This window comes from Pleuronectes platessa, chromosome 16 (genome assembly GCF_947347685.1).
Source record: "Pleuronectes platessa chromosome 16, fPlePla1.1, whole genome shotgun sequence".
NCBI lineage: Eukaryota > Metazoa > Chordata > Actinopteri > Pleuronectiformes > Pleuronectidae > Pleuronectes > Pleuronectes platessa.
In genome coordinates, this window is record NC_070641.1 from 9,177,650 (window position 1) to 9,204,915 (window position 27,266).

General features: G+C 42.5%; 1 protein-coding gene across 1 annotated transcript in view; it reads left to right on the forward strand.

The window, feature by feature from the left end:
• Window positions 1-1,211: 1,211 nt before the first annotated feature.
• asic2 (acid-sensing (proton-gated) ion channel 2) overlaps window positions 1,212-27,266 on the forward strand; it is a 409,791-nt gene continuing 383,736 nt past the window's right edge. Inside the window, exon 1 of the mRNA XM_053443255.1 lies at window positions 1,212-1,784. Coding sequence (XP_053299230.1) covers window positions 1,212-1,784 — 573 coding nt within the window. The remainder of the gene's footprint in view (window positions 1,785-27,266) is intronic.

Genomic DNA, 27,266 nt, shown 5'->3' on the forward strand with positions numbered 1-27,266 from the left:
GTGGAGAGAGCAAGCGAGGAGTGTGTTGCCTACCCTCCTCTTTCTCCCCCTCCCTCTATTCCCTCACAGTCTATCTCGCTCTCTTGTGCGCTCTCTCTCGCTCTGTGCGAGCATGTGTGTTGGTGTGTGCGATTCTCCTCTCTCCCGGCTCCGCTGTTGTTAGCTGCCGCCACAGATGAGCTGGGAAGAGGATGGAAAGCGGATGTATCTGGCCAGGGGAAAAGGAAAACCGGAGGAGTTTGTTTTCGGCATGCAAGACTAACCAGCGGCTCTGATCATCAACAGCACTCTCTCTCTTGCTCTCTCTCCCCCTCTCTTTATCTCTCCCCCCCACACTCTCTCTCCCCCCTCCTCTCTCTCTCTCGCTCTCTGTGTCTCTCTCTTTCTCTCACTCACACGCACAAACACATACGCTCAGACTCACACACACTCGCGCCGGCTGGATGTCTCCTCGCTAGGCTGAACGAGAGAGGTGCTTAGGCTTGTGTTTTTAGTTGGGGGCATGGGAGATCCTGAGAAACCTGGATGTGTGTGTGTGTGTGTGTGTGTGTGTATATATATGTGTATATGTGTGTGAGAATCAGCTTGCACACTCATGCATGAGAGAATTACTGTGCGAGTGTGTGTTTTTTTTTGGAGATGAGTCGGGACGTTACACACACACACACAGAGGCAGCTTTGATTGGCTTGCGGCTTAAGTGACTCTCACCCTCCCGCTGCGGGTGTCACAGAGGAATTACCTCTCGGATTTCTTGTCAATGAAATCAAGCAGTCACAGAGGGCAGCAGGATGGCAGAGAGGGCGCAGGGCAGTTTGGGGTTTGGGTAGAGCTTTTGTTAAGTGGCTGTGTGTATGAAGATGTATGGGGTGTAGCATGAGCGACCGGCCGTTTCAGGAACTCTCAGCTCAAGGGAGTGAGTGAGTTGAGGTTCAGTGGAGAAGGCTGCACTGGGGGAGCATCTTCATCCTGTCTTTTATTTTTAGGGTTGCAGAGGTCTTCCTTTGTCATTTTCTATGACTTAACTGGAAATCTCTGTTTCTCTCTTCTTCTTTCTGCCTTTATTTTCCTTTTCCCTTACTCCCTGCGTCTTATCAGTATGGCCGGTATGTATATGAGATGTGACTCTAAATCTTATATGGATGTTTCCTCTCTGTCTGTGCAGGTGTGAGTGCACCTGGGGCTCTCTGGCTGAGGAGCTGGAGGGCTGATGATGGATCTGAAGGAGAGCTGTGGCAGTCAGGGGAGCCAGGAGAGCTCCAGTTTACATCCCACCTCCTGGCAGGCCTTTGCTCACACCAGCACGCTACATGGCCTGCGCTTTGTCTTCCCTTATGGTCAGCCCAGTGTGCGCCGTTTGCTCTGGGCCGCAGCACTGCTGGCCTGCCTGGGACTGTTGGCCTTGGAGAGTGCAGAACGCCTGGCCTATTTCCTCTCCTACCCTCACGTGACCAGCGTGGATGCCGTGGTATCGGGCAGCCTGGTCTTCCCCGCAGTGACCATTTGCAACCTCAATGCATACCGCTTTAGTCGCCTCACGCGTAATGATCTGTACCACGCAGGGGAGCTTATGGCCATGCTGGATGTGCACCTGAAAATCCCCCAGCCACACCTGGCTGAGCCGGACGTGTTGGCATTCCTGCAGGAAAAAGCCAACTTCACCAAATATAAGCCTGCTACGTTCAGCATGAAGGAGTTCACCGAGAGAGTCGGCCACGACCTGGGAGAGATGATGCTGTACTGTCGCTACCAAGGCCAGGAGTGCAGCCATAGCGACTTCCAAACTGTGAGTCCACTGATATCTCTTGTAAATGTCAGCTCTGTTCTGAGATTATTTTGGGTCAGGGGGCATTTGTGGCCTCCCAACCTGTAAAAGACCACTGTACGTATGTGTTTGCTTCTAAGTCTTACAAGTTTCATTTTCTCCTGCCAGTAAAATACCTTGATATATGCTGATTGCTGCTCTTTCCCTCCCATGCTGCTGCGCTGGGAGTCTCCTGCTGAGTTTCCTCCTTGGGACTTTAGTGTTTGGCTTCGTTGATTGACTCAAGATTTGTTCTGCAAATACACTCTGCTGTTACCTTCTTGTTGTCCTCAGCCTTCATATAATAAAACTGTGCCTACTGGCACGTACAGCTCTGCAACAGGTGTGCAGTAATTAAGTCACTGAAGGAGAGTAATTGTTTTTTCTTGGGCCGTAGTGAAAAATAAATTCCTCCAAATCCCTCTGCTGCTTTCTTTCTTCACTTCTGCAGCCAGAAAGTTTCTCGTTCCCCTTTCCACTGCAAATCAGATCATTCAAGAGATGTTTATTTACCTGCTGGTTTTTCAGATAGAGAATAAAGTGCAGCATTATTTTGATGCGTTATGGTGTTTTTGGAATTAAAACAACTTTTTGGGCTTTTTGTTGAGAAGCAGCTTGTTGTTTGTTTGTTCATATGTCAAGACTGTTGTTGTAGAATCTGTAGACCAGAGCAACTTGGTCTTATGTTGTTGAAGTGCAGTTTATTTTGTTGTAGTGATAAAACGGAAGTGCTGGTCAATTAAGGCCTTTGAATGAATATGTTTTTTGGCAGAGCAAAGGGAGCAAGTTCTTGCTGGCACCGAGTTGGATTTGATATTAAAACACATTATCCTGAACACTCACTTGTTACATGCTCCCTCTCTCTCAGAGTGATAGTTTAAGTCAGTGAGTAAATATTAGAACAGCACACAAAGGGTATAATAGCAAACGAAATAGTAAAGCACAATCTAGCTTTCCCGTCTGCTCTGTTTGTTTCTTCTTTGACGAACAGAACGTCTGAAAGCTTTACAGGTCTTCTAAAATACCTTTGGAGACTCTAGTGAAGGAGTTGGTCGCTCGCCAGTGTCTCTGCAAGATTTTTACCAGAAGTCACATACAGTATATTCCTGCAGAGCATTTTTCGATGCATAAACTGCATATGCATCTAACAATGCTATTAGGCCTCATTCACCAACCGTTCTTACCCAATTTTACGAAGATTCTGACATTCACCAATGCTTTGGTGATTATGGATTTGTTCTTAGGTAAGAAAATAATCTATGAACACTGAATAGCACCCTTACGCAAACTGAAATGCTTGTATAAAATAATCAGTTGGTGTTTTTTGTTTTTAAATCTACAGTTGTATAATATGATTTAAATTACCATAATCTTAAATTTGTATTAAAGAAAACACAGAAAAAACACTGAATCTATTTAAAAAGATATAAATGAAATCTATGATATAAATTATCAAATATTTATTTCATACTTTTGATTTCCATGCTGTTCTCTTGGCGGATTCTCGCACGAGAATTGGTACTGCGCTTCTGCCCCCGGTGTGGCCCCGGTGTCAGGCTCAGGTCGAGTATCCACAGATGTTCAGCTGAGTGTTCACCTGCAGTTTTTCCAATGATGTGCATCTCCAACTCAGATAACTCTGTGCACTTCCCTTTTCTTTTACCTTCCTTCTGTCTCTTCTGTGTTTGACAATATTTATTTTGATTTCAACTTTGAGATCAAACAAATATTTTACTTATTACCGATGAAGCTTTTTCTGAATGTGTAACTGGATTTCATGTATCGTTTTTTGTGGTATGGTGTTATGAATCTGACGTAAAGTATTTCTATTTTTTGTTAGCCTACTCCTGGAGTTGTGATAGCTAGTGCCCTGAATACCAGGTGTTATGTTTTCATCCCTATCAGTTTGTTTGGTGGTTGGTTTGTATGTTGTTGTTTTTTTTTGTAAAGTAGGCCTGTAATGTTCTTTGTTTCGCTAAAAAAATCATGACACTAGACCATCTCAGAAGTTATTTGTGGAAGTATTTTGAGTTCGGAACCGTAGATTGTAAAGTAATGATTAAAGTCGAGGCTGTCTTCCTCATACTGTGCAACTGCTGCCAACAGGTGGGCCCAAAATCTGTGGTCTCACCTGTTGGCAGCAGCTAAGGAGGCACCACCGATGAGCAGTGTCTGAATTTTTTACCAATCTTTGCTTAGAAAATAACTGCAATCATGAATTTATCGAAATAGATGAAGTTAATTTTTGTAGTCGATATACTGAATAACTATTAGATTAATCATTTCCTGCCATCGCATATTGCGTTACGGGAGTTGGATTGTAATCTGACCAGAACTGTGAAAACAATATAATACACACTTAACTCTGTAACAGATTTAGTGGGATGCCCGCTGCTTCCTGGTACAGTAGAAAACTTTCAGGCTTCTAAAATGCAGCTTTTCATTTATCCTTTAATTACATGAGCCTACAGAGCAGAGTTATTACATACATACATACTATGATAGCACAGGGTCATTTAATGGGCATCCGTTTGACTTTCTATTTCAAGCCTGGATGGATATTCCAGCTGATTCAGATCCTTATCAACAAGATGTTCTGCTTGTTTGTCAGGCCTCAAAACTGAACAGTGATGCATGTTCAACGTAAACAGCTCTGGGATCGCATTTGCTTTGATGCGCTCATCATTGTGTTTAGAGTAGACTCTGTTTTCTAGATCCAAGATATTAAAAGCTTCTACGTCTGTTGGACTGATCCTGTCACATTGAGAGATGCCCAATGCACAGACGCTAATTGGAAAAGCAACAATTGTGTTTTTATATGTTAGCCACAGTAATATGCATTTCATACCTTCGGACAGATGCTCCCCCTGGAGCTTTGATCCATATGTCAGTGAGCTGCAGCAAATCACAAGTGAGCAGGTCCCTGCTCGTGTCTGCAAGGAGAACATGTGATTTTCATAATTGCATTCTGTTGAGTCTTAAGGGGGTTAATGCCAAGCCTGCTCAGCCCAGTCTCCATCTTCAGCCAACTCAGTCTGTATTTGACTCCCCTTAGTAACCATCTTGCATGTTTTCTGACGCGCCTTTGACCTCAAGCTGGGTTCAAAGATAATCATGTTGACAGAGAGGCTACTAGAAGGCACTGTCATCCTCTTTGCCCTCTGCCTGTTGCTGCTGCAGCCGAGCTCCTCCCGACTTCTCCTCACTCCTCTCTGATGACTTGCTCTCTCTCTTCTCTATCTGTCACTGCAGCGACACACCTCCCCGGTGCCTTCTGAGAGCAAAGCAAAAAAAAAAAACAGGTTCCCAAAAATAGAAAACTGCATGCATGAATGCACTCCAGACACATGCATTCAGATAAACACACGCATAGAGAGCCACTGAAATATATGTATACATGACAGAGCACGCGCTGGCAGACGGACCACATTTCCATGACACTCCAGGGACCAGAGTCAGCGTTTGAGTGACATTGTGATGAATGACCGCAGGGAGGATTGTGGGGTTATGGGAGTCAATGTGATGTGACTGATGGAACTGGAGCAGCACTGCACAAATGGGAAATGGCATCAGTCTGCGCATTTCCACCTAGAAGCACGTATAATGTGTCTCCTCAGATGTGCAGGCTGCTCATCTCGCTAATTCACAAGCTCATACAAGAGCATGTCTGCAACCCACCCAACCTGATTCATCCTTAATAAGCACTTTGGTAAACTTGTTTTTCGAGGATTTCAGAAAGGAGGGCACGTCTCGAGCCAAATTAATTATTCTGCCATCCAAACAGAAAGTGAAGAGAATGTACAAAAGCCTTCTTTCAGCCTGTTCAGAGATTCTTTAAAATCCAGCATCTGACAGAACGCTGAGTGGTCAGCTTTAAAGGTTGTTCTTATCAAATTGATGCAATTTGTATTTTGATGTAAGGCTCATCTTTAGAGTTTTTCTTATACTATTAGAAACAGTATGAAAGTAATGAGCAGCTGAGTCCTGAGACCTTGATAGAGCGCTACCATCCCCTGATTGCCACTATGCAGACTCCAAATGACAGTGCAGACTTAAAGGGGACATATTATGAAAATTCCACTTTTGTAGTGCTTCTTCACGTTAATTTGGGTATCTGGCATGTCTACCGTCCCAAAAACTCTGGAAAAAAACAACTCCCGCAATTTGTTGTGGTTCCTCTGTCAGAAACGATACGCTAGATGGCGTCAAATGGGATTATGACCGAAAAATACGTAATGTTCCAACCATGCCAATGTAGGGAGTCTCGCTACATGGCCTTGGACCACCCCCCACCATCATCTCACCGGCTCCGGGGTGAGCCGGGCCATCTTTCCCCGGCTCGCCGGCTCCCCCCGGCGGCGTTAGCTCGCCGCTCCCCTGGCGAGCTAACGCTAGCCGTCTCCCCCAGCTAGCGTTAGCTCGCTGCTGCTACCCGTCAGACATCTAAGTGGCCGAATAAACAGGCCGATCGTCGAGGCGGAGACCCCCGGGACACCTCTAAACGTTGACTCAAAAGTGTGGAAGGATGCTGCTGCTGCGCCAGCTCCAGCTCCCACTGCGGGGCTTCGCTGGGGAGCAAGGGTGCTGGGGCTCACGCAGCCAGGCTTCGACCCACCTGACTCTGGTTCAAAACGATATGGTTGCAAGATCTATAAAAAAAAATTCAAAATGCGTCATGTGTATTTGAATTAGTGGACTCCCCTTTGCATGGCTCTGTTTTTGCCGTGTGTTGATTACAACCGTGGTTAAAAGCTGATTGATCACACTGACAAGCAGCATCAGTGTCAGCTAGAGCGGATTATCTCAGTGGGCCTGGCCTGCGCTCCCTGCATGCCTCAGTTATATAAATATAAAGACCCCTGGAGCACTGCCGGCCGGGGAGGACCCTATCACACATCACATGCCTTAATGTGGAACCTGATTGCAGCCAGACCCTGAGCTCTGTATCACACAGACACTAATTAGCAACTCATCTGTTCCCCTTACCGCAGCCTTGTTGGATCAGCGCTGCAAATGTAATGGTGCTGGCTGTTTACAGCAACAGCAATTAGCCATTACACACAACCCATGGCCTTATCACTTCACTCGCTGATTATTGCATGGCTAGATTTGCCTCGCTCTCACCAGCAGAGTCGCACAAAACCACTGTCAGTCACCCATTGGGGAGGACTGTGTTCTTTTATAATCTATCCTCCCACTCCTCCTCTGGTCGCTCAATCACACTAACTGCATTTCGTCATTTTTAGACTCATTTCTAAACATTTGAAAGCCTAATGCGTCACATTAGGTTTTACTGGGTGTACTGTATTAATCACTAATGTGGCATTACCATGGCATTTTACATTCCCGGTGGGCATAATGTCCAAGTCTCTTAAAGGGCATGGAAAGTACCGCTGCCAACCGTAAGCCCACCACTCTGAAACACCCCGGAGAGGAAGCAACAAACTGTGCTATTTAACCAGCTCGAGAGGAAAGCTGGAGTGCAGCCACAGATAGCTCAGTGTGGATATGTGGTAGATGCTGCATCTGTCTGCAGTTGTGGATTTTTTTTCCTCATCCTAAAACATCTCATTTTGACTTTGGGCTGGGTGTAAATTAGTGATTTAATTACAAGCTAAAACATGTAATTCAGGATTTTCTTTTGTGTCAAACTAAGAAAGTTTGACATAACTCCAAACAACTGCATCCATTTTCAGATCTTTATTTATGAAAAGGAGACACAAATGCTGTATGGTCTTGCTCATTTAATTAGGATCTTAGGTACTTCAGAGGTGCATGAACTAAACAACAAAATCATGATCAAATGATGTCTGGGCTTATTTACTTCATCAAACTAAGCTGGTCAGGGATGAGCTCTGAGGTAGGTTATCTGTGCTTTGTTTACTAAATTAATTCCCTTCTGGCTTTTGAAATATGTTTGAAAGAAACATCAGTTACTGAATAAATATTTACCTGTTTATATCTATTAGTATGATTCTCATTTCATCTCCTTTTCATACCCAATGAGTGAAACTCATCATCATTAGTGAGACAGTACGCATACAACAGGCTAGTTCCAAGACTTAATAATGCTGGTAATTGGCTGTCTAAGAGAACAATACACAAACGCATGTTAGAGGCATGTAGAAAAAAAGATGGCAGCATTTTATTCGGCTCTATGCGATGAGGGGCATTCATTCCAAGACCAGCAGCACAATACATTTTATGAAACACTTGAATGTGATTGTGCATGGAATAAGTTTCAACACCAGACAGGTGCTCTGGATCCGCCTGACTTTACAGGATCCATGACTGAGAATTTAGTAGGTACCATTAAGCAAATATAAAGAAAATGTCCTACTTGTTCATTGTTTATTAAACATTGGTACATACTACTGACGACTGGCTGAAGCGACCACTGTTGTTGCGTTGAACATGTTGAAGCAAACACCGGGAGAAGCCAGTGGAAGATTAAGATTAAGATGCATTTGTCCCACACACATGCAAAGGCACACTCATGCAGGTAGGGAAATATAACCTCTGCTTTTAACCCATCTGGTGCAGGACACACAGAGCAGTGAGCGACCATGTACGGCGCCCGGGGAGCAGATGTTGGGGGAGTAAGGTGCCTTGCTCAGGGGCACTAGACAGGGTAGGGAGAATCCTCTTGGATTTTTGGACAGATCAATCCAGGTTCGTCTTTTGTTGTTTCTCCGTGGAGTCGAACCAGAGACGAACCAGAGACCTTTTCTGCCCATAGTCCAAGTTTCTGCCACTAGTCCACCGCCTTCTCTGGAAGAGAGGAGAGAACTGGCTGAAGTAAGCACTACTGCTGCGGTTTACATGTTGTGGAAGCGCCGGAGAAGCCAGCACTGCTCATTTAGAATCGCAGACAGCTCTGGGACTTTAACCGGCTCCTTCAAGAGCTTTGCCTGGATGACTGTAGTTTCCAGCACTACCTAAGGCTAAGCAGTGACCGGTTTTATGACCCTCTAGCTCTGGTCGGTACCAGGATTGAGTTTTTTAATTAAATTCTCAGAGCTGTTTGGCAGTCGTGACATTGAGTCAACCAAATTTGACACCAGAGTTCAAATATTTCAACTCAAGCGTGAATTCGTATACCGTATTCGCAGTACTAAAAGCCTTAAATGCGTAGCCCTAAGGGAGAGATGCGATACTGGAGTCTAATCACATCTCTGCATTGATTTTGTATGTAATCTTGATGCGTTAAATCTTTTCTTCACGTCCGGTGTGATCGCAGCATAAAACCTCAGCGTTGTTTGAAAATGACCATCTAAAACCTGAGGGTTTTTTGAAGGGCTAACAGAACTCCAATGTTTACAAAGACTTTCTTTATCAACCTCTGAAGCAAATCGACATTAAAGACGTATAAAGACATTTGATAGCCTCAGCGTACCCTGAAGTTAGTATTCTTCAAGTACAAGGCCAAAACACTTGAAGACACTAGGGTGCATAACTGTTTGTAGCATCTGCTGGTGGATGCTAATACCCGCTAACATCTACTGGTAGTTGGTAACTTAAATTGTGCCGAAGACCTTCAAACGTACAAAAGACATTCAATTAAATATTAAATATTCTAAAATCAGCTGGCAAACTCGCCAACACCAAAAGTTGAGCTGCCGGTATCCAACATTTTGGAATACCTGCACTGCTCAGGAAATCACCATTATACATGTTTTCTTTGCTGGCCCAGTCAAAATAAGACAGAAAACCAGAGGTTAATGGCTGACACAGAGGTGTGTCGGTGACTGAGGAGAGGAAAAGTCTGGTTTAAGTATGGATGTTGGCTGGCATTCACTAGACGAAGAGAAAGCAGCATCTGTGTCTGTATTTGTTCATGATTGTGTGTTTTATTGTGCTGGAGGGTCTGTTTTTATTTTCATGCGTCTGTGGGTGTGTTATAATGTGCTGTCACATGAAGTCAGTCGTTGGTGGGTCCCGTGTGGGTGATGCACTGTGACCTCACAAAACAATTCTGGCATTTAAGGCTAAGTGTATAGGATTTATGAAGATCATTCAGCAGTTGAATATAATATCATTCATATATTTCACATTATCATATGTTATGATATTTTCATTTTGGTAACATCACATGAAACTAAGAATCATTGTGTTTTCATTACCTTAGAATGACTGCCTTTTATCGACAAGAGCAGGTCTGCCATGTTGTATTTCTACATTAGCCCAAACTGGGAAAATTTAACTCTTGCTCTAGACAGGGCCATTCGCTTTTATTACTGTATATTAACTGAAGGCCACCACAAGTTGTCCAAAACAGTGGAGTCTGCTGTCATCCACGTACTGAAGTCACATCAGAGGAGCTGTTTGTGATGTGAAGAACATTTCCTGCCAACCCCCTGATAAAATGTCCAGAAATCTCCCAAGTGAGAATACACTGAAAATCCAAGGTGAGCGGGTGGGGGCGTCGATGAGGTTTCTAACATGTGATGTACGCAAAACATAAAAAAACATAAATAACTAAACAAAAGAATACAATTATCTCAGGCTGAAGAGGATGGCAACGAAGATGTTAACTTGGAAAGACAATGATAGGGCTGCCGCGATTAGTCGACGTCATCAATGACGTAGACTCTGAAAATGCGTCGACATCAATATTTTAAATCGACATCTTTTTTTGAATTTCCCTTTTCGATTTCTAAAACGTTTGATTTCTCTTCATTATAGCAAATGCTCCAAGCAGCACAGCGCTATTCTCAAGCGTGCTGGCGCCTACTGTTCACATGGGACACGGATTTATCAGTGCTGGTCAGCCCGCGATTCAGTTTTTTCTCCACTTGTTGTATGTAAACCGTTCAATGTACTGGTTTATGAGTAAATTATGATGGTCTTCATAGGACGACCCCCCCCCCCCCTCTTTCTCTTTCTGTCTATCTGCTTGTGACATTAATATCGTTTAAAATCATTTTTCAGTGTGTTTCCTGGTGCGATATGCTCACGGCAAGCGGAAAAAATAGGCCGTGGTATCGTTCAATGTTATTCACAACAGTTGATTGACATGTAGGTTATAGCAAATATGAAGCCCCTATGTTGGTATGTTGTGGACCAATAGGATATGGTAGGGAAGACCCGAATAAAGATGTCAACATTAGTACACAGTCTGTCTCACGCACATTATTAAGTGAACTCGACAGACTCTACGCCGAAACCATCGGTGCAGGCCGCGAGGCGCATTGCAGCCCATGTGAACAGCACAAATGTTTGATAGAAGGCGCCTGGCTTTCCTTGGCACTGTGCGGCGCGGCGCAGCACTTCGGAGATGAAATGAAAGGGTCAATTTGGTTTTTTGGGAGGAAAATTTATCGTTTTGATCAGTGGTTCTCAAAGTGGGCAATTGCTATTTTCCAAAATGAAGTTGGGCACATTTTCTTTTTACCGTTTTTGGAGTCTCCTACTGAATTCGAATTTGTACCAGTAGTTTGCTGCATTGAACAACAATGATGACAACTTTTATTTCAAGAGAGAACTAAATAAAGCTGAGTCTGCTCTGTGACATGAAGCTGAACCTCATTCCTATCCTGTCCTCTTACTGTATAATCTGCTCTGCTTACTCCACACCCGGTCATGAGTGTGATCTGCTGTGTCAATGCAGATGATGACTACATAAGCAATAAAGGCAGTCCTGAGCATACAGTGGTCAAATGTGATTTCATGCAGCCTGCAGTGATACTGCTCCTCCCGTCTTCAGTTTTTTTTCTCTTTCCCCTTCATGTCCCACTCTTCTTCTTCCACCCTCCATACTTTACCAGAAAGTCTGAGCTAAGTGTTAAATGCTCAGACCGGGTGTTGAAAAAATCCCATGCCCTTCTTAAACAGGCTGACAGGCTCTTTTCGACTTTCTTTTGTCCACCTGTCTGTCTCTGTTTAATCTCTGTAAGCTGCCCAGGAGCTCTTTTGATCTCGCTGTTCAGACTCACCTGAGCGCTGTCTGCATGAGGCCTCCAGGGTCTGTTTGCAGCGGTAAAACGATTTAGACTGCTTTAATAGAAAGGGACCAGTGCTTAAATGGATATCTCGATGTGTAGAGTCGCAGTGTCTTTTGTCATTTGGACCAAACGGGTCACATTTTGGGAATCCAGGAATGAATGTTTCTCTGGTGTCAAAATGGTCATTTTTTATTAATTTAGACAATGAATCAGACTTTCATTCGTCCAATGTTAGGGTCCAGCGTTTTTCAAACATTTCAGAGGTTACCTTCCTACTAGGGATGGGCGTTCGATTAAATTGTCTTCGTCGATCGTCGGGAGAGTTAATGACGAATTTTCGATTAATCATTAATATTTTCAAGTTAAAAAATTCACTATTTATAAGCTACATTAAAATGCAGAAATGCAAAAAAAGCGTGTTTCCTCATTGAGATCTTTATTACAAGATGAATAAAAATATGCTCTGCCGTAATCTTAAGCAGCGGAGCCGACAGCTAGAAGCCGGTGCTACTAAACACAACTGACCCTCGTTTTTTTCTTCTCCAAAATAAAATAATAATAATTTAAAAAAACATAATGTTAAACAACAACTACAAATATATAATACTTAGGTCTGACAGGTTTTGCCAAATGTAACTCAAAACTATCAAACAAGGTACCGAGTCGAGAAAGCTTCATAAAAATAACCAGTAACTCACATACAACTTCAGCACCAGCCTACGGATTTGTGTTGAGAAAGATGAGCATGTTAACATGCTCTGGGGTCAGACGCGAACGCAGCCTGGTGACCGTCAGTCCAGCCGCAGAAAAACTCGCTCTGAGGGGACTGACGTCGCCGTGATACACAGGTAGCTCCATGCTAACTTGGCTAGCCTAGCCGCGGCTCCGGTGTTTGCGCTCCCCTCGTCCGTGTCAGACAACGCAGGCTCCTTGTCTCCCCCAGCCTCTGGGATAGCTTCGCAGTATTGGCAGTGAACCAAGTCATTTTTTAACTCAAAATTGTCCCACGCAACACTTCGCCGTGACCTCTTCATGTTTACTTTGGAAATGGAACTACACGGTAACTCGCAGCCAGTCGCAGGTAACTGAGTAGGACTGTGGCATTTTTTTCAAACACTGCCCCCCGTGGTCAAATGTGTAATTAGCGAATTTCTCGATGAAAAAATTATTTCATCGACGAAATTCTTAATGATCAATTAATCGATCGTCGATTAATTATGCCCATCCCTACTTCCTACAACTCCTTGTGTCGAAAAATACAGTCACTATTTGTAGAGCTGCTGTGATTTTTCAACTGCGACTTCTCTGTCTACCCGAAATAGCAGTCTAAAACTTTAAATGTCAAGATATCCTTTCAACAATTCAACCTGCCAGCACCCCCCCCTCTCCAGGTGCGGCCACTGTCCTCCTGGAACGGATCCTAACATCCGTGTCAGGACAATGTGCGCTCTTTTTGTCAGAATGACGCCCTTGTGAAGGACAGCTTGGCTGTATTGGTCCCACAGGGACAAAGTTGGAAAGATTCTCTGCGTCGGCTGTTTATTGTTTGACCGAGATATTTCTCTTTTATCTTGCGTTGTAAATCCATCGCTAATTACAGGCTGAATGAATGATGAGTCTATTAACATTTTATTTGGCTAACATAGTAAACTGATGTAGTAAACATGAGAGACATGACGTTTATCAGGTATAGGATTATATTGAAAAAGGGGAAATATTTGGTTATTGTTATTAACTCTCGAGCAAGTTGGCAACTTATCATGAAGACATTGTTTTACTCATCACCACCATCTGCTCAGGACTCATGCTTAGTGTCATAGCACTCTCTGCCAATCAAACTATTTGATGACACAGGTCTATAGTACTCCAAACATCTTGTGTGTATTATTAGGTGATGTGTAGAAAGGTTTCTGAGACACACACACACACATCTCTCTATAGTTGTGAGGAGACTCAATCTAGGATGTATAGTTTAAATTACTCCCGTCATATTTAGCTGTTAAAGTAGATGGTGTATTTGTTGATTGAATGAAATGTAATTAACAGTTACATTTTTATTAAAAGTATCATAATTTGCAGACTGCACTATGTAACACACCATTTAATGTACTTCCTAATGATTAAATTGACAACTACACACATGCACTGTATCACTGTGTTTTTCACACAACCAACCACACAAAGTTTGACCAACTCCTCTGATCCCGCCTTTAACATGCATTTAACTAGGCATGAGACGGCACCACTTTGGGTGTCAGTGACCCTTCTCCAGTCAACTGTGATATTAACGCATATCTCCATACTGAGCTCAACCTGCTCTAGTACTCCATCGCTGTCTGCTTGCCAGTCGTCCTCCCGCTGAATAAATGTCCACAAAGTTCCCATATCAAACTGTGCCTCGGCTGCCCGTCTGCTGTCAGTACATATTCATAACAAGTCAAACGCTACACCTGCCAACCTTCCCACATCAGCGCTGATGCTGACAATAAGCTGGCATATTCGCTTCACGGGTATGCACTCATCTCGTCAGAACACCAGCCGGTATCACCACCAGTGGTATGGGAAGCGTTGTTGTAACATGACATGATGGAGACAGTTACTAATGGTACTAGTCGCCCTGCAGTGCCACGTGTGGTATCTCAGAATGCAGTTTGGATCCAGATCCGAGGACATCCAACCAAACGTTCCCTGAATAATGGATGGGGAGGGAAACTGAGGCACCAACTGACAAAGCAGAACTAAGTGTCAATGCTGAGGAGAGAAAGTGAAGAAGGCAGAGCTGACACAAATTTAGGGAGATATTATTAGACGGAGAGAATAGAAGAACAGAAACGACAGGTGAAAAGAGAGAAAAGTACAATTGAAGAAGAACATAGTGAAATATAGGGCTACTACTAACGACTATTTTTCTATCGATTAATCTGTCGACTATTTTACTGATTAGTCTATTAGAAAAATCAAATTGACCGTTTCCGAAGCGCCGTGCAGCGCCAAGGAAAGCCAGGAGCCTCCTATCCACCCCAAGGGGGGCTATGAAGACCGTCATCATTTACCCCCAAACCAGTACATTGAACGGGTTACATGCAACAACAAGCGAAGAAAGCAGAATCATTGGCTGACCGGCGCTGAGAAATGCGCGCTCCGTGTGAACAGCCGGGCGCCAGCGCGCTTGAGATTAGCGCTACGGCATCCAGTGTAAACCCGGCGTTACGTAGTGATATTGAAGAAGAACATAAATGCATAATTTGTGTGGGTCCGACGCGTCGGTTTAAAATATTGATGTCGACTCATTTTCAGCATCGATGTCATCGATGACGTCGACTAATTGTGGCAGCCCTAGTGAAATAAACATTTTTTTTTTTTTCAAGAGCGTTGTCTTTCAGTTTGAGAGCGTGACTGTGCACATTTATGTTCAGGTTGTGTATTACTTCTCATCAAAAACCTGCCCTTGCATTCAAATAGCCCCGTTTGCACTTAAATTTGCTGGCATTCAGATATATTGTTGCTTGCATAGATTTCCGGTGCTCCAGCCCTTCTCTGCACTCGGGCTGCTTTCAGTGCCCTCGTGAATCGTCTTCTCCCAGATTTCTCCCCTGCTCTTGGATTTATTTGTGCAACAACCCTGCCTCGTTGCGAGAACTTTCGCTTTACTTCAGAACGTCCTGTGCGGGCGGTTACTCTTTACAGGGTTCATCCACTCCTGCCCCCCACGGCTTAATTATATGGACTTCCCCTTGTTTCCTCTATGACTTTTGGAATTAAAAGAGAGTTATTGTATATAGCAGCGCACATACTTTTTTTTTATAATAGCCAGGTCGGTGTAGCTCTGAAGTAAAGCAAATGCGCCTGCATCGAGTTAGGGATCATTTCATTGGTTGACCAGTGGTCAACTCTACTCCTGGGATTCTATTGTTTGGGGAACTTCGACAGGGTTGTTGCACAAATAAACCAAGAGCAGAGGAGAAGTCTGAGAGCAGATGATTCACGAGCGCACAGAAAGCATCCCGAGTGCGGAGAAGGGCTGGGGCGCAGGAAATATATCTGAGCAACAATATATCTGAATGCAAGCAGATTTAATTGCAAACAGGGGCTATTTGAGTGCAAGAACATAAATTCAACAAGTCCTGCACTCAAACCAGGCTTTTGAATAAAGATAGGAATAAAGCTCCTTAAATAAGCATGTTAACACGTTCGTTTGCTCTGAAGTTTGTCTGCTTATTTAGCACCTATTTTTGGCATTTTTATGTATATTAATATTTGCATGAAACTTTCATCATGGATAAAGAAAAGACAAGATCTGGCGTCGTAAATTATTCATCCAAATGAGTTCTTGAAGGACCCACTCCAAGTACTGGTGAATCCACACACTGGCCGGTTAGATGTAAGGTCAGAAGTTCAGCCAGTAAGCCTATATTTGAGATCCGTCTGATTCACCCGGATGTTCGGTAGACACAAGCACATCTCATCAGCCATATACTTCAGACTCGGTGACATCAACACCTGTACAATTTCCCCTCCAACGTTAGGTAATGGGGACATTCTGTGTACTGCCTGTGCTTTCACACTGCTGTCTTGTTTATCTCTAGTGTCCCCATGGAAACAAGGTTTTGTGAGTGTTCACCCAGAGGGAAGATCTGGAGAACGTGTTATACAGAGGACTTAGGAGACAGAAGACATAGTCCATCCATCAAACTGTGTCTCATTACACAAACAAACAATACCTATGATTAGCAATGGGTAGGACACTGTTGATACCTTCGACAGTGCTAGCAAACATAAGAGGAAAGCATTTAAGGAGTTTGGAGTTAAGACATGACAAGGTCTCAGGACAAAAACCTTTTACTTTTTAAACATCAAGTTTTGGGGTCAGTCTCTCAAAACATCAACAATCACAGACTTCAGTTTTTACCTCTGTTTAACTGCATCACACAACTTTTAAATCCCACTGCGTGTGTGTGTAAGCTTCCCTTTGTAATCATGAATGTCAACCATGTCCTCCTCCTCGTTCTCATGGGTCATAAGCTAAATCTAAGTTAAGCTCATCAGGTTTATTGACACACTAATTTGCACCAATTCTCTGCCAAACCATCCGAGAGCCTTCCCACTACTACAAAGGTAGTGTGTGAGGCGAATATGTAAATGTCCTGAGTGCAGCCTTTTGGTATGTTTTTATCAAGTGTGACCGTGAATTGGTATATGACAATAAAGGTCCATATTATATCATGTTTCTGTTTCTATTTCCTGGCTTTGACATTTGAATATAATTCATTATAGATGCCTGCTTCAGATGATTTCTTCTCTTCTAGTATGGCTGTGTGATATGACCGAAATCGCATAGAGGTCATTTGAAATTCAAATAATGATAAATGTTATTTCACGTACTTTGCAGATATTAAGATGCATCAGTAGTCGTCGGTTGTTTGCATCTTCGAGATTTGTTGCTGGTGTAGTGGACAATGTCTGAGTTTAGGGCTGTTTGGAGCATTTCCCTGTTTTTTAGTTGCTTTCCCCCATAATGTACCTCTGTCCTGTTTGACATGATTTCTGCGTAGGTGGTAAGAGGTTTGTGGGGTTTGAGTGTGTTGTGATGACTGGTCTGCAGCATAATATACATAGTGCAGATTTCTTGTATGTGGCCGACTTTTAATATACCCATGGAACAAATAGCCCTTCCTGTCTTTATGAGCATCTTATTTTGTCGTGGCTGTTTAGAGTCCTTCTTCTGTTTGGAATCAAGCTGCTCTGTGTCGGATTTATTCTCCTCCTCTGCCTTTTTCGTGTTGCTTTCATGCAAATGTCATGCCTGCATCGATGCAGTGTGAAAGAACACAGCGCTGTTGAAATGATGAAATACATTACCATAAAGAGTGTGCTTTGCAGCATAATGAAATAAACTTTAGAGCATAATATGAAACAATAGCTCTATAGCTTCTATCGCTCTGCACTTTGTAGAAGAAAACATAGTATGGGTATATCTGAAGCATTAGTATGTCGTATTTTTGTCATCTGGTGTGAATGAACAGATCCGGTAATTTTTTTCCCTTTGTCCCACAATTCATCCAGATAACATGTGTTTTAAGATTTTCATTGAACACATGTTAATAGACTGGCCTGCACTACAGTGAAATCTAGGTAATCTGTAATTAACTATAAAATATATATATGTATTTACATTTTCTTTAAAACCTAAGCTTGTTTGGTTTGTTGTGAAAGCTGGTTTCCACGGCAAGTCAGTTCCACTTTTTAAACACTGAGCGAAACGATTGATTATTTTTATTACGATCATTTTCTAGGTTATTAAATCTCAGAAATTGGGAAAAAATGCAACATCCTGAAATATGTTGAATCATCCAACAAAACGCAAAGTTATTCTGTATATTTAAAATTAGGGATGCACCGATCCGCTTTTTTCACCTCCGATACCGATACCGATATCTGAGGTTTAGTATCGGCCGATACCGATCCGATACTGATATAGAAAAACAGCGCGAAATTATGGTAACAAACTGTTATTTTCAATGGGGGGAAAAGACTCGGATCATGAGACTTGACTTAAACTCTTAAACTTGACCCTCTGTAGTGGCTCCCTGTGCAATGTTGTGCATGTTGCGCATATTTTTCGCGAACGGTGAACTTAACGAATCAGTTTTCATATGTTGAATGTTCACGTTCATTTTTTAAATCATCATCGTATCAGGCCGTCATGAAATACCAGGAGCGGGCGATGTGTGTGTGTGCGCGCGCTCCGAGATAGAGACTGTGTCTCTGAGCGAGTGAGCGGGGCGGGGAGCGGAGCACACAGTGAGATCACAGCTAGTTCACGTGAAGCAGTCGCTCACTGACTGACCGGCTGCTTCTTATCAGTGGACACAGTGAAAACACCGAGTTTCTCGGGTCTCAGCTGCTCAGAGATCAGCACTGCAGCCCCAGAAGAGGCGCAGCACCGATGCTAACAGCTGGTTTCGGGGCTCACGGTTCTTACGGTGCTTCAAAAACATGGGAATCGTCTGTGTTTCGTTATTTTAGTATCGAAAGGTATCGTAAGTATCGGTTCTCGTGACATCCCTACTCCAGATAGCCGATCCTTTCGCTCGCTCCATTTTGTAAACACTGTAGGCTCCGCACGGTGTGTTGCTTGCGTATGACGTCACTCACAGCGCACAGCATAGAATTACACTGAATAGATCAGCCGATATGGATCGGCCCATTGTCACCGATACCCGATCTAGAAATTTCTTCAATATCGGTACCGATACCGATACAAATATTGGTTCGGTGCATCCCTATCTAAAATATGATATAATCCTCACAATTGAGTAGCTGTAAATACTTAATGTGAAGTATTTTTACCAAAAGAATGATATAAAAACAGCGGCTTTGACATCCGTTTGTCAATAAATCTTCTGTCAAATGTAAAATACAATTATTAGCAAATCATACCAGCTCAAAATTTAACTTGGTTTTGCACAGGTAATGACTGATGTGACTCTATGCATTGCAGTTCATGTGGCCCAAAGCACTCGAGTGATGAGTTTGTCGCAACAGAGACTTGTTGGTTCTATTACTGAGGTGTCAGACTGGCTCAGAATTATAGGTTCTGAAGCAGTTTTGCAGCATCACTTTGGATTTTGAGACAGTTGCAGAGCCATTCCCTTACTCTCGCAGGAGTGAACGCCACTCACGTTCATCGTTTGTAATCTGAAACGTTTGGTTGTGGGGCAGGAGCCTAACAGGGAGCTTGCACCGTGGCCACCTACACCTGAGACCTACACCAATTGGATGGTGCTAGCTGTCAATTGCACGGTATCCACTCTCCAATGTGTACCATGGTTTATCGACTGTTTGACTTTAAATGGGACCATAGCTGATTGAGAACAAACTCGTTGTAAATCAAGTGAGAAGTGCAGCCATTTTCTCTTAGCCTTCTATTAAAACAGACTTTCTTTTTGCCCTCTGCTGACCATCCATATGTATACAGGTTTCAGGCACACTTTATGTGTGAGTCTACGTTAGGACTGCATTATATTAGGAGAACATGCGATAACGCTGAATATTTCAATGATGATATGACATGGGATAAATAGAACCATGCCAGGGCATACAGTGTTAAAGTCTTTCTACTTTTTATGGGGTCTAATTTGTATGGGGTCTAGCTTTGTATGGGGTCAATTATATTTCAAATTGCATTAACAGAATATGAAATCTGCAAAAGCTACATCTGTAACACCTGGCACTGCAAATCAGCGCAAACTTTTTTTTAAGGGATCTCTTATCTTTTCTCTATCCCCAAATCCCCTGTCACTGAGACACACATTCAGAATCGGCCTGAATAAGACGTCTAAGACTTTTTTCATCATCTCCTCTCAAACAACACAACAAGAAAACACTTAGTATCTGGCTTGAAGGAAGATTTTAACTACTTTCTTTATTTTATCTTATTTACATGACCAACAACACAATCAATCATTTAGTCACATTGAATTCCACAGTAACAAGAAAATGGAGAGAAAATGAATAGCCAGTTTCTTTGCCACATCAATGCTCTGTTTCTTAGCAAGATTTTCTATCTTCATTTCAATGAGGAGAAATCAATTTTATTAAGGTAAAAAATAGTCCTTGTCGAGTACATCAAGTTTAAAACATTGTGAGTGAAACCAGGGCCATGAATATAAGAGATGAAAGGTGATCTATCCAGAGTGAAGACACAAGGCGCTGCTGGTGAAGTCGAGTCATCAGATTAAAAACTGAAGTTGACTCTCCGAATAGGCTGAAGGTCACAGTGCTGATGGAGAATGACAGGATTAAAGTGATAAAGAGCAGTTTCCAGTAGCTGATTGGCTCCAGGATGCTGGCAGATAGAAGTAATAAATATAAACAACTTTGACAATGTGGGAAAGTAAAGTTGAAGTGATGGAGAACACAACCAAGATGGCAGCGGTGGTTTCTCACCTTCAAATGGCTGCCTACATCTGATTTTGTTTTGAGATTTAAAGCTGCCTACTTCCACAAAAGTCCTGTTAAGTTTTCAGACAATATGATGGTTTACCATTGGAGCTCATATGGCATCAATTGTCATAGGGTTCTCCTGATTAAATCATCAGAAAACTTCATCGGAAAATATCTGGTTCTTTTGGATAGAAGCAAGTTGTAAACCTCTGTGACGTCACCCATTGGTTTGTGTGTTTGACATTTTGTTCAGTGTCCTCTTGTTTTTTTGACAACAGAAGGAACCATATTTGGAGGAGCGTGGGCTGATCCTTGACCAACGCCGGGTTCACACCGGACGCGGAAGCGACGCCAAAGCGTGGCTTAAGCGCAGCGCCAAGCCTTAAAAAACAGCTGGCTCCCATCCACTCCCATGTTAAACCGTTGTGCTGGTCACACCGGACGCTGAAGCGCCGCGCTGCGCCAAGGCTGCCTAGCGCCGTCAAGCGATCGTTTCAGGGTCGATTCTATTTTTTCCGCTTGACGCAAGCCTATCGCGACAGGAAACACACTGAAAAAAGATTTTAAACGATATTGATGAAATATTTTATGATGTAAATTATCAAAAATGCATCCCATACTTGGTATTCACCTTCTGTTGTCCAGGAGTTTTAATTTTACCACTTTTACCAACCACATTATTAAATGTCCCCCTCTGCCCATCCACTAAAGCCACACAAGCAGTCATAGAGATAAAAAGAGAGAGAGAGAGAGAGAGAGAGAGAGGGAGGGGGGGGGCTACGTATTCTCCACATAGGCTTGAGTGGAGAATAAGTAATTTACCCTCGACACCCGACATTTAATGGAGCAAACAGCGGAGAAGTTCTTCAACATGGATGACATTAAATTAATAATTGAAGTGAAGAAGTGCAGTGAGTTGTATGATCCTCAGAACATGTTGTATAAAGACAACACTAAAAAAGACAAATGTTGGGATGCTGTTGCTTAATGTTGGAGCAACAATTAAGTATATACATTACATTTACATTTCATTTAGCTGACGCTTTTATCCAAAGCGACTTACAATAAGTGCACCAAACCCCAGGGTACATACCAAGGACGACAAGAATCAAGAAAGTACAATTTCTTCAAAATAAAGCAAAACTACAAAGTGCTATAAGTAAGTGCCATTTAAGTGCTACTAAAGTGTTAGTTTCAAAAAGTTGTTAGTTTTTTTTATTCAAGGTAAAGTCGGAAGAGGTGTGTTTTTATTTTTTGGCGAAAGATGTGTAAACTTTCTGATGTCCGGATGTCAATGGGGAGCTCATTCCACCATTTAGGAGCCAGGACCGCAAACAGTCGTGTTTTTGATGAGTGTTTAGCTCGCAGTGAGGGAGAAACGAGCCGATTAGCCGAAGCAGAGCGGAGTGAACGAGCTGGGGTGTAACGTTTGACCAGGTCCTGGATGTAGACTGGACCGGATCCGTTCACAGCATGGTACGTAAGTGCTAGTGTTTTGAACCGGATGCGAGCAGCCACTGGTAACCAGTGAAGGGAGCGGAGGAGAGGAGTAGTGTGAGTGAATTTAGGTTGGTTAAAAACCAGTCGAGCTGCTGCATTCTGGATGAGCTGCAAAGGTCGGATGGCAGTAGCAGGTAGACCTGCCAGGAGGGAGTTACAGTAATCTAGACGTGAGATGACCAGAGCCTGGACCAGAACCTGCACCGCCTTCTGAGTGAGAAGGGGGCGTATTCTCCTGATGTTGTACAGCATGAATCTACAGGACCGTGTTGTTGCAGTAATGTTGGCAGAGAGGGAGAGTTGGCTGTCGAGTGTTACGCCCAGGTTCCTAGCCGTCTGAGTGGGGGTTAACACAGAGTTGTCAAAGTTAATAGTCAGGTCGTGGATGGGAGAGTCTTTCCCTGGAAGGAAAAGTAGTTCAGTCTTGTCAAGGTTATATATAGGTTATATATATATATAGGTATATACTTTTTTTACTACTGGATCAACGGGTGATATTATTAGCACTGCCCGGCGCTTCAGCGTCCGGTGTTAACAGCCAAGCGCCGGCACGCTAGGGTTTAGCGTTTACGCCACGCTTTGGCATCGCTTCCATGTCCGGTGTGAACCCGGCGTAAGGGCTCGAGGAGATGCACGTTTCCATCTAAACCTACAGACTGCACCCATTGGACGGTAGTAGCTATCAATCACACTGTATCCATGCCCCCAAATGCATATATAGTGCTTTATGGTCTATTTTCACCTTTTCGCTTATACACCGAGATTTCACAAAATGTTCGGTCATGGAAATTTGGTTTAAAGTTATTGAAAAGTCATTGAAATCCATTGGTCAAAATGTGTTTGAACCCTGAATTAAGCATTTAGGAAAATATTAATCACAAGCACAGAACCGGTGTTGAAAATCAACTTACAGCCAATTATTAGGGAAAACAAAACCCCTCTTTATATTAGAAATTACAAAAAAAATTCACAACTTGCGTTAAATGAATTGGGGTGAAATGAAATGGCAGGAACAGGATAAATTCACCCAAAAATGAAAACAGGGCATGAGAGAAATCTGTTATTCATACCCGGAACTTTGTTCCTTTTATTTCCTCATCTAATATTTTGGATATTAATATATCTTCCCTTCCTCTGGCCCCTTTTATTGTCTTTAATCGCATTATCTTTTGGATGAACTTTGTTGTCTCATTTAATATTTTTTTTGTTTTTCCCAATAAAAAACAACAAATCAACAACGATAGATCAATCAGTGGAAAATGATCTTATCATTTCCTTTTCCCTTCAAAGTGAAATGATGGATGATGATTGCTGCTCAATTATGGGGAAATAATGCAATCAACATTATATTTTAATTTAAAAGTGATTATTGAAACTTGTGTGTGTGTGTGTCCTCTGGCATTTTTAAGCTGCGTGTGTGTTGCTCTCTTTTCTCAGTTACAGTATACATATTGATTTTCCTTTGGTCCCCCTTAGATGTTTCACTCGATTAAAAACTACGACCTAGCCTGCAGTTTACGGTCCTTGTCATTGACTTAGTGTGAAACATTCACCGTTCAAGTGGCCTTCATGTTAACTATACATTTGTGCCCTGCGTGAATGGCAGGCCTTCAACGTTGTAGGTCATAAATGCTTGAAATGCTTGCTCAGCTCTCTTGCTGTCTCCTTACAAGGTCAATGGTGAAGGGCTTTTCTCCCTCACGGACTGAGACGTAGTCTGGCATGTCACCATCCTCTCCTGTTGTCTTTGCTGGACTATTTTTCAATCTGTTTGATCCAAATAACCGATAAAATGCACAGTAATATAATCTGAAACTGAACAGGCATTAAAATAAGCAGATATCACAACAGCAGAAGAGAACGCTGTAGTTTCTAGTCAATAAATAATGTATGATTTGAATTGGTGTCAATTCCTGCTGTTAAACTGTCAGTGTTGTATTCAAAATGGGCACCACTCAACTTTTCACTTCCTTTCCTGCACAGAAATATTATTTTTGTTTGACATATGCGATATAAGACACCCACCTGCTTGCTAACATCCTTCACTGACCTGACAAAAACTTAACCTGAGTAAACGTTAGTCTGTGTTAAGAAACCTTCTGCTGACGTGAGAAAAACATATTTTTTGTTGGATGACATTAAATATAAAGAGTGGAAAGAATTGTCTGCCTCTCTTGAATAATATGCATGCTTACATATTCTAATACACACTGTGTTTTTAGCTGTGTAGAACAAGAAAGGGAGAGAAATACAGGGCACAATCCTCCCCACTGGAAGATTTTCAAACAGAATAATGCAAAACAGCAATAATGGATTCTGGGCAAACACATTCCTGAAAATTGAATTGTGTGAGAATACTCCAAGTCCTCTGTCACTGACTGCTATCGGTTGGTGTTCATTCTAAAAAGTTTAATCATTTAAATTGTTTAATTTTTTATGTGGATTAGGATAGCCTATTTGATGATGAAGAATTTGAGAGTTTCTAAACATGCACCTGAAATAGCTTCACTGGCTAAAATCTTGTCGCATTTGTTCTACCGTGTGTCTGAAGAGAGTACATTTTCGAGGGAGCCAATTATCTAAACGTGACATTTGGTGTATGCTATCAGGCAGAACCAATAATCAAAAACTAATAATAGCAAATTATGTTATAATATTACTTATCTTTTATTTTAGTTATGGCTGCCCCCCTTTACTCTGCCAGGTGTACCCTTCTGTATTCACTGCAGTGTTTCTAATATAACACATTTATTCATTTTATGAATAATATCCAGATTAAGTGATTTTAGGAGCATCTTATTTTAAACACTGAATGTCATGGCTCAAAAATGAAAAAAGTCTTATAGGATTAATTTATTGACATGATATGAATGAAAGTTTAATTTGGAAGAAAAATAACGCCCCTGTGAGTGAATGAAGTGAAACACTTAATCTCACTCTGTTGGAACTGTAAAAAACACTGGGTTCACTAGTGGTTGTACAGTTAAATGCGGCAGTTTGTCTGTCACAAACTAGACGAGACAGTGGTGTGCAGAGAGCACACAAAACACAGAACAACAGCCAAGATAAATATAGGTCTGTCATCAAGTCAATTGTTGATTGTTGATTTGACGAACCAGCATCAACATGTAAATTTATTTACAGGGTACAGCAACGTACAACCTACCAGCTCAAATGAGATGCATCAGAGCCTCGTAACCTTTAGTAGACATCTCCCTGACCTAGTTTGTTGAACAATGGTTGAAGAATATGAATGCAAAAATCATTGAACCATCAAAACAAAATGTTCTAACATATTTACAAAGAAACTCAGAAAGAAATATCTTTGTTTAAGGAGAAGTTACAGTATTCAAAGAATCACATCACTTTTGTGCATCAGATGCATTTTTTTCAGGAAAATTACTCCGAGCATTGTGTTTACAGCAGCAAATATAAAAGACACAATTGGCTCCAGATTGTATAAGTCTATATTCCGCTCCAGTCACTTTTCTCTGCTGTGCTCGCCTCTTTCATCCACTGTCTCCTGTGCCGCTTCTTCTAATCTAGCTTCACGCCTTCACTTATTTCTTCCTTTTTGCCTTAGTAGTATAGTTGTTTACACTCTTTCTTTTTATCATTCCCTCCTCTCGTGTGTGTGTGTTTGTCATTGAACCTTCACCTGCTACGTAGTGGCTCAGAGTCTCGAGGTCTGGGGTCACTGCAGTTACAGACCAGCAGACATATCCACATCTTGCAGCATCAGAGTTGAGAGCATTAATAAAGATGATGGGATTTGGCTCCCCCCACGCTTTAAATTTACACAATTGTACTTAACACTCGCCCCTGCTGCATGGGCTCCTCTTTGCTCCCTGGCTGCAGCACAGTCACACGGAGCAATTCATACTCTAAGTGAGCAGATTTGATTATAGTCAAAGAGCCTAACCCAACCCTGCCCTGTATGCATAAACATAAATGAATATAATGTATACCTCTACAAATACAGATCTGTAGGCCAGCTGAGAAGAAATAGGTCATTTTCTGTTGTGTGTTATTTAAGAGGGGTAAATGTTTGTGAATGTGCACATTAAGCCATGGGGTATGCTTATGCCTTAATACAGGGGTTCTCAAACTTTTGCAAGCTGGGCCCCCCCAAAGCTGGTTAACCCCCCCGCGCCGCCCGCCACCACTGCCCTCAACTACACCACAATATATAGATAGATAGATAGATAGCTTGGACTCAGTGCTATGTTTGGAGATGGTGGATTGATGTTGCTGGAGACCTTCCTCATGAAACATATCCCCTGACTCTATATTGTTCTGTGTGTATAGAGATTAATTTCAACATACACAGGGATTTTGATGAGGAAAATCATCTTTATTAAAGGGTCTATGTTTTCAGTTTTCAGTTAGTCTGTGCCTCATTGTTTTGAGTTCAACAGACCCACAAGACAAAAGGGAGTGGGGCTGGTTGATACCCTTTGTTTGGATGGTTTGTCATTATCAGAGACAATCAATACAACAGAAACCCATCATTTATCTAATCTTAGCAGTATGCGAAGGGAATGCGATGGGCTTTCGCATTCTCATGCAAATAGCAATATGAATTATTCCCTGAGTGGCGAGTGGGGAAGGAAGGCACCACAGAAAGGGTTTTACTAGGGCTGCTCGATTATGGAAAAAATCATAATCACAATTATTTTTGGACAATATCAAAATCACGATTATTCAAACGATTATTAATATGTGCCCTTATTCTGAAGTCTATGCTTTATTCTTTAAATGACTGGAGCGTGCACAATAAAGTGAATCACTTCCGGTTCAGGAAAACACAGATGACTGCTGCGTGTCTTTCTCCTCCATGAAACCAGGATATTGGTGCCCGGTTATTCAAACACTTAATGATGGCAACCCTAACACTCTCTGACCGGCTGACCGGCGCGGAGAAATGCGTGACCGGTCTGACCGGTCTGAACCGCCAGGCGGGAGCGCGCTGGAGAATAGCGGTTGGTGCTCGGAGCGGCCGCTGCATGGTCTGCTGCTGCTCGAACTTTTTCAACCCTTTTTGTCAATCAAAAAGGGTTGCTTTTCCACTCGT